Below are 20399 nucleotides of genomic sequence, written 5' to 3'. Positions count from 1 at the left end.
GAGGTTGTGAATAATAATTTTTATGAATTCACACACTAAGTGAAAACAGCACCCTCTTGACTCTCTTGGTCCTTTCAGAGAACACAGCTCCACAATGCATGACCACCAGCAGAGAAGCCAGTTTTTAAACAGCTTTCTACTCCCATCCTGAAAATGCAGTTCAGCACCTTCTCAGGGCCGCTGATACAGCTGTTCACCAGCTGTGCTATGAATCACCAAAATGATCACTTAAAACCAGATACTTTTAACCTAGATTATTTCAGTGACCCAGTTTTACAGCTCAGCCTCATAAACAGTACAGGCACGAGTGAAAATGCCAAAAGGTTCTTACATCCTTGGTAAAGTTCTTACAAATAGGCACCTCCCCTTTTCCCAAAGGAAAAGGGTCTGCAATTACACCCTCAAATGCAATAAAACCACATGCACAGAAAGCATACTGAAGTCTCCTATCTTAAGGTATCTTTTAGATCTGCCTTGAATAAGTATCTTGACTCCTCAGATACCTTGGAATGACTATATGCCACCTAGGACATCACTGACAGCCAAATAATTAGAAATAACTTACCAAACGTCTAGCAAATTCTTTGTTTTCTGAAAGAAACCCATATCCTGGGTGTACCTTGGGGGGAGAAAAAAATAAAAATTGATTGAGTTCTGAAGCCTGACACCAAATTTGCTAGGACCTTTTCAAATATTGAGGAAGGTGAAGTAGATCACTAAGCATTTAAACTAGTTAATACATTCTGAAACTATCTTAACACACTCATTTCTCTGTCCTACATCAAGCTGTAAAGACTCGCTGGTTGAACTGCCATTTCTGAAACAAACATTCCTTACTTAACTAGAGAGAAAGGTGCTGTGTGCAGAGCAATGGACACACTCCCTTTGGTGTTTGCCTTCTGCTCTTTTTAATTCCATTTTGCCACGTTTATCTCACTGCAGATTTAACCATATACGCTCATCTACGCACTTCTTAGTAGCCATTATAAAATGCTCCTCATCCCCAAATATTTCTAACACTGATTACAACAGCAGCCTTAAGGCTCCTAACTCCGGTGAACCTTGCTGGAGAACACTGTTTACTGTTTCATTAGTTTAGGTCATACAACCTTGCGTGCCTAGTTTGCTGTTCACACCCCAATATACACCTAGCGTAACTGAGACGAATGTGAGAAAGTTTTCATTTTTCTTTTCACCATTCACGTAAGATTCTTGATCCAGTATACGCTGATAGACAAAGTATAAGCCATTTTATTCCCCTCTTTTAAAGACCCTAAAAAACTAAGTTCCATATTCAGAAACTCAGAAGGAAGGAGACAGTTTTTTTTCTTTATGGGAAAGTTTTTGGCCCCTGAAAGCACTATACCAAAACATCTTCTCTGAAATAAATTACAATGTTGATCCAAACTGTTCCAGGGTAATTAGTGTTGCTCATATACACCCATCAAATTTTATTTTAATAAATGCTCTGTGTACAGCACCCCTGAATATTAAGTTTATTTCATTGACAGAACAAAGAAGATTAGGCATACGAACATGACTACACATTAGTTTTTCCAGCCAATTTCTGTTGAGCTTTAGAATCTCCGGCCAATTTGGAGAGAGAAAGGCAGAAGAGCCCACATTTACACATATAAGCTAACAAGCATTTTGTGAACGTTCTAAAACAAAAATAATCATGGGATGCTCCATTTACCTTACCTTCCTGCAAATAACATTTCTATGACTTAGAAAGTGATTCAAACTATGTCTAAGCAAAACCTTTTTTGGACACACTTTGTAAAACATTCAAAAAAAGCCATTATGGCATATAAAGGGTTAGTGCTCAAAACTAATTGGTATTTTTTTTCTCCCCCAGCAAATTTGGAAATGAACTGAAGCTGCTCCCTGGTGTGAAAGCTGAATCCAGCAGCCACCTGCAGGATCAGCGACCAGTGCTGCCAGATGCTACAAAGCCTTTGATTTCCAGTAGCGATTTCAGACACATTTAACTCATGTGACATGAACTAACTGGAATAGCATATTCAATCACTTCCCCCCCACACCTTAAAAAAAAAAAAATACAAACTCTGGCTTTTCTGCTTTCTATATATGAAACAGCTGCAGCAGATAGACTCATTCAGACTCACAGCTTGGGCTCTGGTTTTCTTAATGACTTCCATGATGGCATCCATGTTGAGGTAGCTTTTGCTGGTGGGAGCTGGGCCAACACAGACAGCTTCGTCCGCCATTTTCACATGAACCTGAAGAGGCAATATTCTGCATTAACAGATGCTCCCAGCAAAAATAATTACCGTCACCCTGAAATATGCACACAAATCTGATTGTTTCAAAGATAATTTACATACCATAACCACTCTAAAATACACACTGAAATTACCGACATTGACATACAAGAACTCACACAATAAATCTCATTTCATTTAACTCCAAGCTTAAGTCACTGTCAAAGTGTTTTATTATTCCAATATATTATTTTGAATTTGATTAAATAACATCATGACAAATGCAATTTCAGCTTCCTATACTGATCATCTATATGTAAATTCAGACTAAAAACTACTTTGTTACATGTAACCAGGGTAGTCTAATATCTTAATACTTAATAACAAACATTCATGACCAGTTCTAAGCAGGCTCCCCAGGAAGTTGGGGATAATTAGAGTGAATTGAATGAAGGGATGCAGTGAGTGTCCCTGCACAGCATCAGGTCAGCACCATGCACAAATTAAAGCCTATGACTAAAGAGTTCAATATCACTACACGTGAACCAGAAAATCTTGAGAATTATTTAAGCAGGCTCATGTTGGATTCCTAATCCATTGTATCCTCATTTATATGCATTTGCCAAACATTTTTTAGTCAAATCTGAACTATACAAAAGGGACAAACGTTTCCAATATTTTACCAGGAATAATAAAATAGCTAGGTCTGAAGTTTGAAGTTAGGTTTGAAGTCTCAAGTCTACTTACAATTCATATGCACACTTAAATTGAAGAAAAAGTTACAAAAGTTTAATTAGATTGGTCTTCAACATGTTTTCAGAGTTCAGAATTCTTTTCCTTTAAAGATACACACAGATCCAAGAAACAGAACAACCAGTTTTTCCTCATTCTGCTCTCCTTTTGTAAGCTCCCTTTCAGTTTGTATTTAAGAAAGCATGCCATTGCTCAAACTGTGTAAGATTGTATTAGTTATGTGTCAGTAAGACTCATTTATACTGACAGTTTGACATTTCCAATGCTTACCAATTTTAAGTTACCTTTATGAAATATTTTATATCATCTTCAGCATGCGAAACAATAAATTGTTTAAAGGGGGCATTCTTTTAGAAAACAAGTTTTCACACGTGAAATTCAAAGTATTTGCAGTTTATGAACAGGGAATTTTATTTTTTGTGAAAATAAACTTTATTTACAGGTAGCATGAAGGCTGTCAGTTATGACACACTAAGGTTAGCAGTAATGTAACCCACATATTCTGTTGGCTCATTCAGAACAAACGGGGGGGGGGGGGGGGGGGGGGGGGGGGGGCAGGGGGAAATCATCTAGAAGCAGTGACAAGCATTAGTCAAACTACTTTGAAGAATGCAATGAGCAATAAGTGTTCATGTGAGTACAGCAAGACACACAGAAGAAGCACAAGAGTCACTTACGAAATGCTTTACTTCTTTCTTCATTTTTATTGAATTTGCAAAAGTTAATCCTACTACCAGGAAGGAACATTAACTTGCCACCTAATTCCAAGTTTCTTTCTGGGGGCATCTCTTAAATAGCTTCTGAATTTGCTGTATACTTGAGTATGTGAGAATTCACATAACCTCCTAGAACTGAGATGCATTTCACATTTGGATTATTGCTTCACAATGGTTTTACTTTACCACTACAGCATTAGCCTCACATTTCAAAACAAAACAAACAAAAAAAAAAAAACCCAAAAACCCCTAAAGCACTAGCACAGACAATCATGCAGCAGGATTTTAATGCTTTTTAGCAAGTATACCACAGCAACAGAAGTCAGTAATCTATTTTGATCAAATGCTATCAAGATTAGCCTGTCTGTCATCCCTCCTGGCACACTAAGTACAAAAAACAGCATGGACCTTGAATACTTTTATTTGCATGATCACTCTACATGCTTAAAGTTGTTGTTTTGAATTCCAATGTGGTTTACATGTCTAAACAAAGTTATTCAAACTTAAACATAGTTAAGCATGTATGTTTTACAAAACCAAAAGCTTCCTTACAGAAAAGGACTAACTTAATATAGTTAGGTATTGTTAGGCATCAAGAGAAAAACTCCATACCCACACACTTCTCACCCTGAGACACCAACAGTCCTACTAGTACCAGAAGCAGCCATAGAAGATACTGCAAAACCGTGTATGTATAAACAGTCTTGTGAAATTTCCCCCCACCATTTTCTCCCTTCTTCTGAAATGTTTCATTGCCACTTCAACCCTTTGGAGTTTTGACTCTTCCTTTCCCCCACTCCCCTGTAATCCAGCAAATCCATTTCTCCTTGCTTACCTTACTGAAGGTTGGTGCCAGTTCAGCCTTGCACATACCCTAACATACCATACATGGATATAACAAAACAGCAGCCATATCACATTCATGTTACCTGATGCACTGCCATAGAGCACCAAGCAAATACCTTAAGAATGAGGTCTCCATTCCTCCCTACTAGTTCACAATCTCCAGATTTTCAGGTTCCAGTGACAGTTCTTCAACCTATGGGTCCATCTCCCATCTACTTTTTTCTACGTATGATTAAACCACATATAATCTGGAAACAGAAATCTGTTTCTTCTTAGTAATTCATGATGACTCCCTTCTCTAAGTATTTCTTTCACATTGCACTGCAGTTCATTAAGAATACCCCAAATGCCATAATGCAAATACACTACAGAATTTACAGTACAGTATATAGAAACATAATTACTAGCAAACTTTCACAAGCAATCATTTGGATCTACGCAACAGCTGAAACTTTCAGCTTACTACCAAGTAGCACATAATTCACACAATTCACTAAACCTTCTGCAGAAGCTGATATATAATGCAATATTTCTAGACAGTCCAAAGAATCCAGCAAATCCCCTTCCTCAAGCACTCTAAGTTTCAAATGTAATTTTCAAATTCAAGAGTTACTTAAGTGCTTGACTTAAACCACACAATCCTAGGTATTCAAAATTTATCCCAAATTTACTACAGCTAAAACTTCAGAAGTTAACTTCTCCCTTTTCTGTTTTAGTTCACAAAAACAATGTCAACAAAACAAAGCAGCAAGTCCCAGGAGGTTCCTGAAGAAATGCAATTCCTTCATAAATATTAGAATTGACCTGCAATCTCAAGCATGAATGGATAACAACAAAGGCTGGAAAAGCAGACAAACTTTAAAGTGCTTAATGGTTTATACTGCAAGTTTTAATCATATTGGGCTACCTTTGCCTCAAAAGATACATTTCAAACAGCTACAAGGACCTGTTATGTTAGAGAATACAAAAAACTAGAAATGTGACAAGACACATCAATGTAAAAGTTTAATTTCTGTAAAAGTTGTATAATTGAAGTAGTCTATTTCATAAGGGCTAATTATATTGAAGCAACAACAGAAATAAGGGAGATTCACCAAAACTTACTGAATCATCATTTTACAGAACCTCCACCTAATTCAAAAAATACAGACTAAATTTAGTCCTCCAAATCCCTGCACAGGTTTGTTATACCTTTGGAAATCCAAACCCCAATTAGCCACAAACATGCGATCAGCCCATCACAGCCTCCTCAGCTCTGCATCTAGGACAAATAAGGAGCCCTAGCAAAAGAACATTAGAATGAATACTCTTAAGTAGCGTAACTACTTTTGGATTAAGGTACAAAGACAACTGGACACAATGTGAAATACAACAATTATTTTATTGTACAATTCTTCATGACCACATACAGATACAAGAACTAGCTCAAGTCCAATGAGCTTATTAATTCAGAAGCAAACTGCACAAAAATGGCCACCTGCTTCCATGGCTAGTTTAGGTCCAGAAGCCACCTTCACAGCAAGGCATGTAAACCAGTAAAACCTGCCAGATCTTCACACAGGAACAGCTTTGTGTTTCTTCACCACGTTTCCAGTAAATAGGCACATAAAGCAAGGAGTCCATCAGGGCTGATTAACCAGCCATTTTTGGCCTGGACTGGTTCCAAGCACCACTCCAGGCTGTGGCAGCTCTCAGAGTACAGAGTGCAATAAGGGGTAATAACAGTAGCAGCAACTGGAGATCTTCCTTGTACATTACGCTTCGGTATTTCAAGAGGATTTATAAACCAGGTTTAGTGCCAGGGCTTGGCATCATAACCCAGAAGAGAAAAATGCCCATAACCCAAAATTCTGGATACAAGCACCACCAAAATACTCAGTAGCCACTTTGCGGGAGAATCAGATTTAGAAGGACTACACTGAATCAGAGCTAGGAAGTACCCAAATTACCTAGATTGTTAGCTCTCCTTTACACTGGAGGGTGGCACATGTACTCGTTTGACAGCAGCATGCTCTCTTGCCCAGTCATACTCTGAATTTACTGAATCACCCCCTTAATCAAAAATGTAACTCAAACAATAATCATTTAGAGATAACAAAATTAACAGCTTACTACCTAAAATATACGTAGCACTCCTAGGGATGTTCTGTTTAACACAGCAGAATCAAGGTAACCTCCTCCAGGAGTCATTCAGCTGCTGCAGATTGCTAGTTGAAATCTGTATTATAAACAAGTCACAATTACATATATATGCCCCTCGACTTTTAAACACAGAAAAGATTTCTTGGTAAGGAAACAGAACATAGGAAAAACTATTTCAGGGCAAAGAACTAAAACACTTATTTTCAGTGCATATGAAATCTATAAACCAATCAAAGACACGCGGATAATTTACAGATCCCTAACATTATAATTATTTAGTGACTCCAGAGTTTGTTACCTTCTTATGGATCTGATTCATGACAGAAGTGTTTTTCTCCTCAATTTGTTTTAGAGTGATTCTCATCGACTGATTTCAAAAACTAAAGGCTGACTTTGTCATGAGAGCCAACAGAAGAACAAAAAACACAAACCTGCATGTGTTTCCTAACAGAGTGCTTAATATTACCTGCAGAGTTTACACAGATTGTTTTATACATTTCAGTAATTTCTAATGTTTATCATGTGACAGATGCCATTTACTTCAGTGTAAATGCTTAATTAACACATACACACACACACTCACTCCTCCCACACTCCTCCATCTCCGAGGAGATAAATGTCTGGGATTCCCCAGTGTCCCAGTTTTTCAGAGTAGGTCACCCTACACATCCCCAGGTCTCAACACAAGCTGATACCCATGCAGCAGAGACAGTTACACTGTTTTGCAAGATGCATTTTTTCCCAATTATTCTGTACTATTCCAGAGTTTATATATAGGGAAACTGTTATATCTGTTAATCAAACCCAAGAAGCAATTAAAAAAAACTCACTGAAGAGAACACTTTTGTTTGGTACACTATAAAACATCTCCAGCATTGTTTAGACAAAGCAATCTAATCAAACAAGTCATTCTCCTTTTATAGCTCAAATCAATATTACACACTGGAACAACATCCGTTGGTGTAAGTGGATTCACTTAATTGGCCCAAACTGCATAATACCGCTCAGCAAGACAAATCACAATTAGCTCAACCCATAAAATAGGGCTAATGAGTAAATCCTTTGTAAGGTAGCTAAAAAAACCCACCACCTCAAATCTCGCCAGCACCACTGCCAAGAGAGACAGACAAAACAGAACAAAAAGCTTGTGGCATTGAACCTGTCTTGAATTCCAAAAAAAAAAAAAAAAAAAATCAAATGGATGCAAAAAAGGTTGACATTTACTGCTTTGCCAAAAACACATCTTTCATCTGACCTAAGTGTCTTTAGCAGCCTCATGCTAAAATACCACACCAATAATGCAATAAATCTGTGCTCTTAGTGAGTGTGTGATACTCATACAGCCTTTAAAGTGTTATCTGCAAAGAAATATTACCATATGATTACATCATTTAACCCTAAAATAAAATAATGGAAATATTTCAGAACCACATGAAAAGCAAAACTATGAAAGCCATAAATGACATAACTATCCTGCATTTTCCACATTTATTTTTACTCAGCATTTCAAAAACCTAAATAAAAACTTATGCAGATAAACAAGTCAACCTACAGAGTCAGCATAAGTAGATTTCTCTACAAGCCTATTTTAAAACTTCTGGGTTTTTAATTTGATGGCCCACAAATACTTATGTGAGGACTGAGGTAAAACAATCCTTCAGTGACCTTCAAACATTTGGTTTGGTGAAAGGTATTTACTTACAGGCCCCTTCAAGTCTACAGTGACTCTCAAAACAGCCCATCCATTAGTATCCGTAGGAATAGATCCTGGGTTAGCAGATACCAACCATGAAAAAAAAATTTAAAAATTTGCACCCTTTCCTCTACTCTATCTTGTACTTCAGTTTGCCAACCAGTCAAAACTTGAAGACAGCAATAGCCTCACTAACTAGTGGCCTCAAAATTCCAGATTTTAACTAAAATTAAAATGGAAGGATCCGGGTTTAAGTGAACACTCTTTAAAAGGAGAGAAACACCCAACAGGCAAGGAAGACCACATTTCTAACCAAGACTAAGAGAATGCAATTTTCAACACATATAAAGATTTTTATCTGTTTGCATTCTCACTTGTAAACATGAATTTATTTTTGTAACCTTAAAAAATAAAAAGTAATCTCAAAATTCTCTCTCCCATGAACAAAGCTCTGCAACTTTGTTGACTGCTAAAAAGACACACAATATTACTTGACAAAAACCTCATCAACAGAAGACTCCCCATTGTATCTAGAGGCCTGATGACTCACACTGTGAAAAATAGACCAGGTTAAGGCTGTCATGCAGTGATACCCTGGAACTGAGTTTTGTTTGCTGGGACAAGGAAGGAAATGCCTCCAGAGTCCTGAAGACATTACAAACAAGAATCCTGAGGAGAGTCTTCCAGAATGGCTTTAGCTCCTAATGCCTATATGCTTATTCTTCACTTCCCAGTGAAGCACCTTCTGGAATACTGATGGGAAAGAAGGCCTCTCCATCAGAACCGTATTTTAAGTGCTTACTGTGTTTTAGCCTCCAAAACCAGCAACTAGTTTAGTGCCTCATACAAACTTAAGGCCACAGATCTGGCTAAACTTCAGTTCTGAGTAGCTGAACATTGGGAAGACCACATAGTTAAGGCTGACTAAAACAAGGTGGTGGGGTTTTTGGCCAGACATTGAAAACTGCACGTATGACACTTGTCTCTATAGTATGTTTTTCTGGACCTTTTCTAGGAGAGCTTATTTCTACAGGCCTCTATTCAGAACAATTAAATTGTTCTTAAAACAATACACCTTTAGCCTATCGATCTATCTGCAGATAACCAAGTGCAAATAAGAGGTTGCTTAACTTCTTTTCAAGTTCAAGCAGCTCTTCTTTTGGAAAGGAAAACCTGCTTACAGCTCTAGAAAACAAAAAATGTCTGTCATAGTTAATAACCAATAAGAGTAATCCCTTTGCTATTGGAAATTTAGCAGAATTAAAGGGTTGGTTTGCATCACAGCCTTCCATATGGTTTAGTCAACACCAACCAGGAATTGCTAGAATAACTGAACAAGAAGTGAGCAAAGGTAGATCAATTGTCCACTTGTTTACTAATCTACCTTTGGATGAACTGCAGGATTAACAGTAGGTAGAGGAATCTGAAGGGAAAAAACACAATGTCCCATTGTTCAACTCCAACTTATTACATCAATAGCAAAACACTTCTCAGAGTTTTGAGAGAAAAGCATTCTTCTTGTCTCCTTCCACCTGTGGCTCCCTTTGCTAGCATGGGGCAGCTACCCAAGTGAAGATCAGAGGCAGCACAGCCACCACTCCAATCTCTGCTGATTTAGGGGGTGCTGTGAAGAAACCATCTGCAAGCTAGCAACTGCACTCACATCTCTGCAGACTATTTTTACTTTGGAGTACATTAACTAGAGCAAGTTTCCAGAAGAAATAGGAGACACTTACTTCAGACCATACACTAACAACTTGGGAAGATACTTAATAAATGTGTTTGCCAAAGCAAGAGCCTCCATCTGTTGCAAGGGTTGAGCAATTCATCATATTTAAAGCAGACCACTATGTTCTGTGTGGATACTAGAGTTTCATGTTTGCAGTATATGTGATTCTGAGCTTTAAGTGTTTAAGAAAAAGGATTAACTTTTTGTGACGTTAACAAAAACAGTAGGGCCCTACAGTGTTTTTAGTAGCCTTTCTGCATTTCAAACACATCTGTACCCAGATGTCAGCCTTTCCCTAATGGAATCTCAGCTTCTAAGCACATTAGCAAAGCAATAAGACAGTTCTTTCTCATGCTGTTTCTTTTTCCTGCCTCTCCCAAAAACAAGCTCATCATGGAATGCATTTGATGCATGTTTCTTTGTTTTGTTTCCTAAACGGGTAAGACAGATGGGAGATGGGAAAACTAGTAGCTAGGCAGGGCTAGAAAAACAGTATCATGTGTTAGCAAGGGTAGCCAACTACAAAACTTCATATAGTGGAGGTTTAGCTCTTAACTGAGCTAGATATCCCAGAAGACATATGGGATTCATAAAAAAATAGCTTAAACTCAGCCACATTACAAAGCAACATATAGTATGCATTGGTAGCATGGTCCTATCTAGCATTTTCATCTTATTTCAGAGTTCCTCTTTCAGATGGATGAACACAGTACACAACCTTTCAGACTAGGTTCCCATCTAATCTCCAAACCTGCCTGCCTACAGATGGACGGGACTGCAGAAATTGCTTCCAGTATCCAAAGATGTAAAGTAAAGGATCCCTGAAATCAGTTCCAGGGTTGAGAAAACAGCCCACAGCAACAGCAAGCTGAATTCACAGTTACCTAGCATTTCAACCATGCAACAGTATTTAAAAGAAAGGTGACAGGAGATGTATGGACATCAGCTCAAGGCAACATATTCTGGAGCAATAGGTGGAGGATTAACCTTTTAAAAAAAAAAAAAGATTCAGAAACAGAAGATACACAGAAGATACAGACCCTACAGTTCTTCCCAATGCAGACTAACTTCTGGCCCAAAACGAACCACATATTGAAATACGAAGGAAGTTTCACAGTAAGCCTCACTTCAGGCAAATACAAGTTCCCACTCAAAGGATGATCCCACCCCTGATTCTCCTCCACATTCAGCTCTAGCAATTACAATACTGGGGAGACAGACCCCAATGAAGTGAACAGACCCCAATGAAAAAGTAATCTAAGGGGAGGGGAAATTAACCTTCTGTCAGATCAGCTGTTAAACCATCTCCTATCCAGACAATCACTGGATCCAATACAGTGAATGAATGAGAAGGGGCAGGAGAGCACAAACAGTCCTTTCAGAAATAGACAAATTTAGACATACTATGAAACCAAATCTAAAAGGTCAAATAAATTATAAAAGAAAATTCCCCAAAAAACAGGTTGTGGGTGAATGCAGAATACCTTAACAATGAGAAATTTTCAGTGCAATTTTTTTTAAAACATAGAAAGTTCTCCTTGTCTTCACAATACATTGTATGTATCATAGAAAAACACACATGCATATATGTGTGTGTGTATATATACGTGTACATACACACACCCCTTAACCACTGTGGAGTACCCAGTGAGTAAGGGTTTTTCACTTGGGTTAAGTACTAAAGCAGTAGCTATAATAAGCCACAAAAATTCAGTGATGAAACCTCAAAATTATCATCATGTCCAGCATAAGATCATGTTTTAAGAGGAACAGAATCTTTAGTACTTACAAATGCTTTATTAAGTATTCGCTTTATTACACGACATTGACAAAAGTAGAGCATTTCTCCTTCAAAACTCCACTCACGTAAATATTAAATTTCTTTTAAATTATGCTTCGTTAGTTCTACAAGAAAATTACTTTTCTGACTGTGTATTAAAATTTTTTTTACATTATAGGAAAACTTTGAAGATAGTCCTCTTTATGAAACCCATCCTAAGTTTTCTACCCTCAAAAGTCTTCTTTTGAAAGACAAGTCAGCTTTGAGATCCCAAGAGGCAGATGTCAAGATGGACTACAAAAACTGTAACGGAGAAAAAGCACAAAGCATGCTTACTCTGGGAACTCACAGAACACAGTAAGCCAGAGATCCCATGAAATCTACTTGCTAAATAACTTTTCAGAACAGACTTACCTTTTTTAAAAATATGATTTTTAGCAATAAATCATCCCTGCTCATGCCAGAAGTGTATCACTATGCCATCTGTTTGACAGCTACTTGGTCCTGTTACAACAAATATAGTAAGAGAGTACAGAGCAGGATTTGTTATAAAACACAGTCAACCCACCACAAAGTGCTAGCCCTAACTCACATTTTTTTAAAGGGTCTATAACAGAGCCTGTCAGTATTTGCAACCCTGTATTCAAAGCAAGTTTAAGCAGATTTTGCTTAGCACTAGATAGAAGTAATCACAGAAGTCCCTAAAGTATGTAAAGAATTACATGGGGGAAAATTTATTCCATAAAAGAGGATCAAACTAGATAACAACCAAGGCCAAGGGCCTCCAATGAAAAAATAAAACTAAGATCAGCAGAACAAAGTTACAGGATGAAAAGTTCCAGAGCTGACTGCTAAACATGGCACAAGACTTTTTGCTGCACAGGAAATCTTAAACTAGGCAGAAAAACTATTTTGCAGTTTCATCTTATGGTGTATGCCATTTAAATACCTTTTAAGAAGGTATTTACTGCTCATTAGACCACTATACTAACCTCCATTCCCTCCTTAAGGATAATTTCTATGTTTATATTCTACAAGACCAAACATATTACCCATACATTAAGTGAAGAAGTCCGTATCTGGTGTTACCCAGTACACGCACACACCTGAAAAACGGTTGTCTAGACAAGCAGCTAGCTCACCAAACGTGTAAGGAGGACTGTGCATGGTCTAACAAATGGGCAGGAATGGACAAGAAAACCAGACTGTCTAAACAGGATTTTCACAGTCAATACCAGCACTGGACAATCCAACCATGGCTGCTGACACCAGACTTCATGAAGCCCCATCCTTTTCCAGATGATCTGACAAAAATATTTTCAACAAGTCTTTTTCTTACAGCCCTCAGAGTTCTGCCATAGCTGCATCTCAAATTGTAAAGATTTTGTTTTAACATGACCCCAGGAAAATCCTTAATTTTCTTTTTTTAGGTTAATGAGTATTTTCCCTGACAACATTTCCATAGTCCTTCGCTGATTTCTCATTACACACTTTTCCATCTGAAGGTAACTCAAGGATAGCAAGAAGAATCTTAGTCTCTACTGTATCCCAATAAATCTTCTGACAATATTATTTCAAAAACATCGAGCAGATTTAGTCTAAAAACATTGCATGTACTGAGAAAATGGGTCCTGATATATAAAAAAGCATTCTTCACAGGCCACTAAAAAGTTCCTCTCCACCAAGTTTATAGCAAAGTGTCAGGTCTTCTCCCACACCTATTTCACACCCTTCTGTAACAAGCTATCACTTCTGGGATTCTCTTTTTTGAGGCAACAATTGAACAAGTACGAAATCAAACGCTCTTGATCTTCACCTTTGAAGACTAAGTAAAAACTAGAAAATACAGAAAGTACCATTATCAAACTAGCTCAATTACAGTATCGTAAATATTTATGGCCTATACAAACAAATTCTAATAAAGACATATTTACATCTTACGTATTGGACTTGGTCAATGTCAAATATATTTAGTGTAATGAAAAGATAATTACATTCTATACAGGCAACACCTGCACAACACTGAAGGGAAGAAACAACTGTTTCTGTAAGATGACTACTGTTCGCATTTCTAAGAACAGTACAAAGCTTTGCATTCCTCAAAAAATACAGGTAATATTCACAGGTTTAATAATTAGCTCAACCTTATGTATACTTTTATAAGACACTGGAGTAAACTTCTATATAAGTAAATTCCTGTTTTAAAAAAGCCTAGAAATTTAAAAAGATCTTTCCAAGTTGCATGGAATCTGCATAGCCAGCAACATACATGCTCATACAACAGTTCCTTCTAAATCCTCTTTCCTGTTAGCATTTAGGTTTGGGTTCTTTCCCCCCTCCAACCTGCTAAATAAAGTCATATTTCCTGCTGACAGCAAATGACTGGTTTACCTATAACTCCAGGGGGTTTAACTATCCATCCTTTAAGAAGCTTTGACAGTTTAACCTGCTGAGCTCACAGCACCCAAGGGAGGGTCTTACTTGCAGTTTTACTTCTGCGGCTGCTGACCACTAATACTGACTCCACAGATAATGGATTTCAATAACAACCTCCTACAGGTTAACACTTTGGGTACTAGCCATGATACTGCTTTAATTAAGTTAGTACATGAAGGTTACAGTTTGGTAGAAAGTTGCATTAAATTTGGCAGTGCTTGCAATAGCAGGAAAAGTGCACATGTTCACCTGTCCAGTAGCTCTGGGTAAGTTTGTCTAGAGATACAATTCAGATGGTTTATGGGTTTTATGCAATTTTAAGTGAACTCAGTTTATTAGTTCCATTTCCTCTAAATATGACTTTTTCCAGCACAACTGATCATTTCATGATGGATATGAAATAGATGCCTCTAACCATGCTGGGCACAGAACCTGTCTACCGGGCATATAAACAGTCCAAGCACTACAGTTTAGGAGTGTTGGGTTTGATTTTTTTCTTTGCAAGGTTTGGAGTACCTTGATGGTAGAAAAAATTAACATTTTTATTTCTTTGAAGCTAAGCTGCTAACATTAAAAATAAATTGGTATTTTAGCAAGCTATTAATTATGTAAAGGTTTAAAGATGCTAAAAACATCTACTTGAAAATGTGAAACAATTTATATTAATTGAAAGCAAACATTTGACAAAATACAAGAAAGTGCTGATTGGAGAGGTACATTTTTAAATGCACTTAAAAGCACATATTCACTTACTCTTTTTCAACACAGCACTTAAAAGCACATATTCACTTGAAAAATAGAGGAGTAAAAGCTCTTTGTTAAAAACGTGGTATTAACTTGACCTGTAAAAATATCTATTTGTTGGATTTCATTTTATTTTTTCTTAAGGTACACAATCTGACAGACACTCTGTAGAGTAATAATGAAGCAGCATGGGAGCCATTTAATATATTTCTTGATTAACTCATTGCCTGTCCAGTTCTCATACAGACATGTGCTCACATGTCATAATCGTCATAACTCCCATCATCCCTACAGTTAACACACAAGCTCCTTGATTAGTGCACAACTCCCAGACGAGCCATTGCTAATGCTAAATAATTCCCTTCAGCCTCCTGCGACTGTACCGCAGGCTCTCCAATTAAATATAATGTCTCCAATGAGCCATATTAATACGGACAAATTCCTGCCAGGGATTCTAGCCCACTCGCTTTCACCAAAGAAGCAACTGAAATAAAAAGAGAAAAGGTGTATACATAAAAATTAATCAAACAAATAGTTTTGCCATGAGGCTTTAATTATAAAACTTGCTGTCATAGGTACGTTATTCTTCAAGGTATATTAATACAAGTTTACTGATAAATGACAATGAGTAAATTACCATTTTAATAATTGAAAAACAAGCATGTAAAACAGGTAACTTATCAATCAGTTAATTACAATTAGCAATATCTAATCACATGTGAGAAAATTAACCACAGAAACCCTCAGATCACTTGCTGTTGGTATGGCAATTATATTTATCTGGTCTTGTGCATTAAGCATAATTTGAAACACCAGCATAGCTGTACATACCTACATAAAACAGATTTCTAGATTATCAACAAAAATTTCAGTAATGACCCATGCATAAAATTTTCAAAACTTGCACCAAGAAACTACCATGCTTGTTAAAAGCCTGCTGCAGGATCACAAAATATGCAGACTTTGCAATAGAACCCAAGATATTTACAGATGTACCAAGCAACAATAAATATTTTAAGAATATAAAGGAGCCAGTCAGTCACGGGTCAAATATGCAGAAGCCAAATTAATGGTAATTTCCCCCCTGTAAAACAGGAAGAATCACTGGAAAACCCAACAACTTTAGTGTATATTAAGATTCCTTAACATCATCTAACTCAAAATTGCTGCCATTAACTGGAAAATCACTACTCAGATTTTATGAAAACCATAAGGAGTTCCCAGTTCTTACAGCAGAATCTGATGTCCTTAACCCTAGTGCTGACCCTCTCACTAGAAGAGATATCAACAAAGGACATGTAAATAGACTGTTGCAGAAGTATCCTTTAGTAGTTTTAAATATTGCTTGCAACTGCACAAATTGTAAGATATTCAAATAACCCCCATGAAATTTTGATAAGCTCTTCCCCAAGGTCCTTGCACCTTCATCCTTACACTAATGCACTTCATCTTCATTTACCTGATCATTAGTTTCCAGTTTGTTCAGCTGGAAACCAACACACACTAATTACTTTGACATCACAAAGTCCTATCTGTCTTCACCACCTCCCCAGACAGCAGGGAGAAATTATCAAGGGTAGGCATGATAATATCCTGATAAATGATGATTCACATCACCTCACTGTCAATCATCCAGAAGTGCTCACGCAAGATACCACTCAATCTCATTACTGAATCCTAGGGCTAAGAGTACAATACACACCAGGAGTCATATTTCAAACAGCAGGCCACCTGGGTAAGATGCAGCTCTCTGAGATTTTCATGAATTTTGTTGGCTTTTTGTTTTAACACAGTAAATGTCAAATATTCATATATTTTACCACATGTATACAGGCTGGCAGAAAAGGACATGCTGAAAGCAAGGCAATTCATCTTGAAGGTTCACATGAGGAAAAAAAAAACCCTAGGTTCTTTGGAGGGGAGGAGATGGCCAGGTAGGTTTCATTAAGAAGAAAATTAATAAAGCCATCTAAAGTTTCAAAGCTCCGTTTCATGATTTAAGCATCCTTCCTGCTGAAACAATATAAATACATGCAGAGTTCTGAAAGAAGCAATGCTAGCTTTGAAACTCATTGACACAGGCAAAGCTTGCTTTTTCCATGACAGAAAGCAGATAGTCATAAAACAATGTCCCTGCTTCAATAAACAGCAAAACAGGGTGGGGTGATCACCAGTTCAGCAGCAAAATAAAGACTTAGAGCTGCTTTCTCAGAAAAGATCACCTCTTTTCCTGCTTCCAAATTAGTATCATAATCCTTCCAGCTCTCTCAGTCCAATTAGACACATAAATAAAGCAATCTCCAATAGATAAATGCCCAGCATTTGCTACTTAGTGCAAGTCTAGGAGTTCTTTATGCTAAGGAATGAGAACAACACGCACCACCACCTCCTAAGTTTAAAACACACTTGGTTTTCTTGCCCAAGGTAGATCATTCATTATCAGTAAACCTGCATAATGACACACCATATATTGAACAATATGATCAATCACTGATGGAACAGATGGGAGGGAGCAGAGAAAAACAAGACTGAAAGAACACGGGGGGGAAAGCATGAAGGAATTCCACAACCATGTGTGGTTCCACCAGGGAAAAGAAACACAGTCCAAACTAAAAAGCAAAAATTGAGTAGAGTACCATAGAAACAAGCAAACAGAAAAAGTACAACCAACAAAAGAATAAAGAAAGTAGAAAGATGCACATTCTACCATTCAGCTGTATTTTTCTGGCCAAAGACACTTAAAATACTCAATGCAAGTCAGAGCAGCAAAGTGCTTTCTAGCAAGTACAGATAATACTGCTACAGGCACGCTGGTGCAGCATCCTTTGACTGCCTGGCCACACGACTGAGTCCGAACCTGGTAGGAACCCTCACATACACTTTCTTGCATCCTCCGCTGCCCCAGACTGTTTGATATATGATCACAGGCTCACCATGAAACCCTTGTCCCATTTCGGTGTCCTCTCCTGTGGAGCTACACAAGACAGGCAGCAACTTACAGGCTCCTGTTCAGATAACGTTAGCATAACGTTTTTTAAGAAGAAACTCTGAGGACATGTTCTAATATATAAGTAAAAGTAAATACAACAGAAATTCAAAGCTCCATAAAATCCCTCAATGAAGTAATTTCGGTGTGGCTACACTACATACCTGACACACACTATTGGAAGTCTACCTTTCAGAGCAGCTGTGGATCACTAATAAAGTTCAAAAGCCAAGAGTTCTTCCCAAGTTTCCTGTCAAAATACCCAACCTAACAAAAGCTAGCTTCTAGTCTACACATGCACACTGATTTCTCACTCCCAAGTCTGTCACTGACACCTCTAGCGTCTTTGGCACAATTTACATTAAGGTTGGCTTAATCAAGTTTACCTTACCAACCCTATGATAGATAACTGATTCTACAATATTTTGGCCCAGGAATGAACACCACATGCATGGACAACAGAACTCAAAGAATTTTTCCCCTCAAAAATCAAAAAGTCTGAAAGTCAAATACAATCTTTTCACTCTAGCACATCAAGCAGTGTAAAGTTATGAGCAAAGCCAGAGAACAGGTTTTTCCCCCCCACTGAATGCAACCTAAGTGCTCTCCTTCCTAGATTTAGAGAAGGGCTGCTAGGAGGGAACAAATAACTGAAACTGCTGGTTTAGGTTACAGAAATGGAGCACTTAGAAAGAAAGCAAGCAACTCAGACCAAAAAATACCACTCCAAACCAGCTTCCAAGTAATAACATTTTAGAAATATCATTCAATTATGAACTTCACATAGAAGTGTGTTAAGTTTTCATTTTAACTTAAAAACAGACACCTTCCTCCGAGACTTGCCACACCTTTAATTTCTTTAAGAGCATATGATCTGACTGTTTGCACCTTGAGGCAGCCACTGTTGGTTTAACTGCTTGAAGTCATACAATTCAAATTTCTTCTGCAAAAACATTGGTACAGAGAATGCACAGGCATGCATACCTGTCTGCAAAATTAATTTACAATGATAGTTAATGTTAGCTTTACTCCCAGAAATCTGAGGGCAGAAAGTTTTAATAGTGATTGTATGCTTTATTTCAGCTGATAGAAATATACGACATTCTAGCAGTTGAAGACTTTCTTTAACAAAGTGTATCTTCAAACCAAAAACTTTAAATTTCTTTGTTAGGTCTACAACAACTGCTTCACAAAAAAAAAAATCTTTTAACACAGCAGTCTTACTTCTTCAATCTTATTAATTTAAAAGATTAGCTGTCAAAACTAATTCACACAGAAAAAAAACACATGCTTATTTTTTGTTAGCTAAGCTGCAAAAGAAAATTCTCTGTAGAAAGAGCAATGATCTGGCACAGAAACAAACTTTAGTACTGGGCAAATACTGAGCTGGACATGTTAAGACACATAAAAACTACATCTTTGAAGTTACTGAAGTTAACCTGCAGAAGAATTACAGTATTTCCTCTAAAGCAAAACCAGAAAAAAGTAAATGGGAAACTGCTGTCAACAAGTGTCACTACTGCAGAGCTCACAGTCTACAAGTTTATCTGTCAATCTCGAGCTCCACAGATAATAAACAAGCAGCACATGAGAAAACTTCAGGCTCAATTTAACCCATACTCAAGGCTGATTCTCAAAACTCTTTAAAACACTCAGCAAGTAGAAGTGAGATACAAATTACACTATGACAAGGAAAATAAAGACAGACTTACCATTAAAATTCAGGTTACTACCAAAAAATAAATCATTCATACAACTAAAATCTCCTTCACGTTATACTCATAACTTCATATTTAGAGAGAAGACTGACATATTTAAGGTAGGTACAGACCCTTTACATACTCCTGTTTTATCAAATAAAAGTTAACATTGATCTAAAAGATCGGAAAGAACATTATCATTAAAATGTCAAAATACAATATCAAAACCCTTATTAGTACTACAGTCTTGTAAAAATCAAAGCTTTGAATTCAGCATTTAGTTACTGAATAAAGGATCACCAACTGCTGAATTTATCAAGTATTACAGACAGCATAAAAAGTGTCTTCTCAAACCAAAAGTACATGAGATGCTACAGTGGCTTCCACAGTTCTCAAAAATTTTTTCTATGCCTAACAAGGTTAACAGCACAAGCAAATACATAAATAGTTCAAAGTTTCAATCAATCTTAAAATTAGGAGAAAGAAAAGCAGTACCTTGCTGAAAGCCAAAGGGAAGAAACAAATGTGCAGCTATGGTTTCTCAAGTGCCAAGCAGCAGGTGACTATGGCAGACAGTGGGGCTGCCCAAGCCCAACCATACTGTATTTCATACTCCTGTACAAAAAGGAAGGTTCCAGACACTGGCATC

The 20399-nt window shown here is 37.3% G+C and overlaps 1 protein-coding gene across 1 annotated transcript in view; it reads right to left on the bottom strand.

The window, feature by feature from the left end:
- PCCA (propionyl-CoA carboxylase subunit alpha) overlaps positions 1-20399 on the bottom strand; it is a 309664-nt gene that overhangs the window by 243412 nt on the left and 45853 nt on the right. Inside the window, exons 7-8 of the mRNA XM_056329081.1 lie at positions 2130-2243; positions 566-619 (exon numbers count right to left, since the gene is read on the bottom strand). Of these exons, the coding sequence (XP_056185056.1) occupies positions 566-619; positions 2130-2243 (168 nt within the window). The remainder of the gene's footprint in view (positions 1-565; positions 620-2129; positions 2244-20399) is intronic.

This window comes from Falco biarmicus, chromosome 2 (assembly GCF_023638135.1).
Source record: "Falco biarmicus isolate bFalBia1 chromosome 2, bFalBia1.pri, whole genome shotgun sequence".
In the NCBI taxonomy this organism is placed as follows: Eukaryota; Metazoa; Chordata; class Aves; order Falconiformes; family Falconidae; genus Falco; species Falco biarmicus.
The sequence above is the reverse complement of the archived record's forward strand: the minus strand, read 5'-3'. Positions and strand labels throughout refer to the sequence as shown.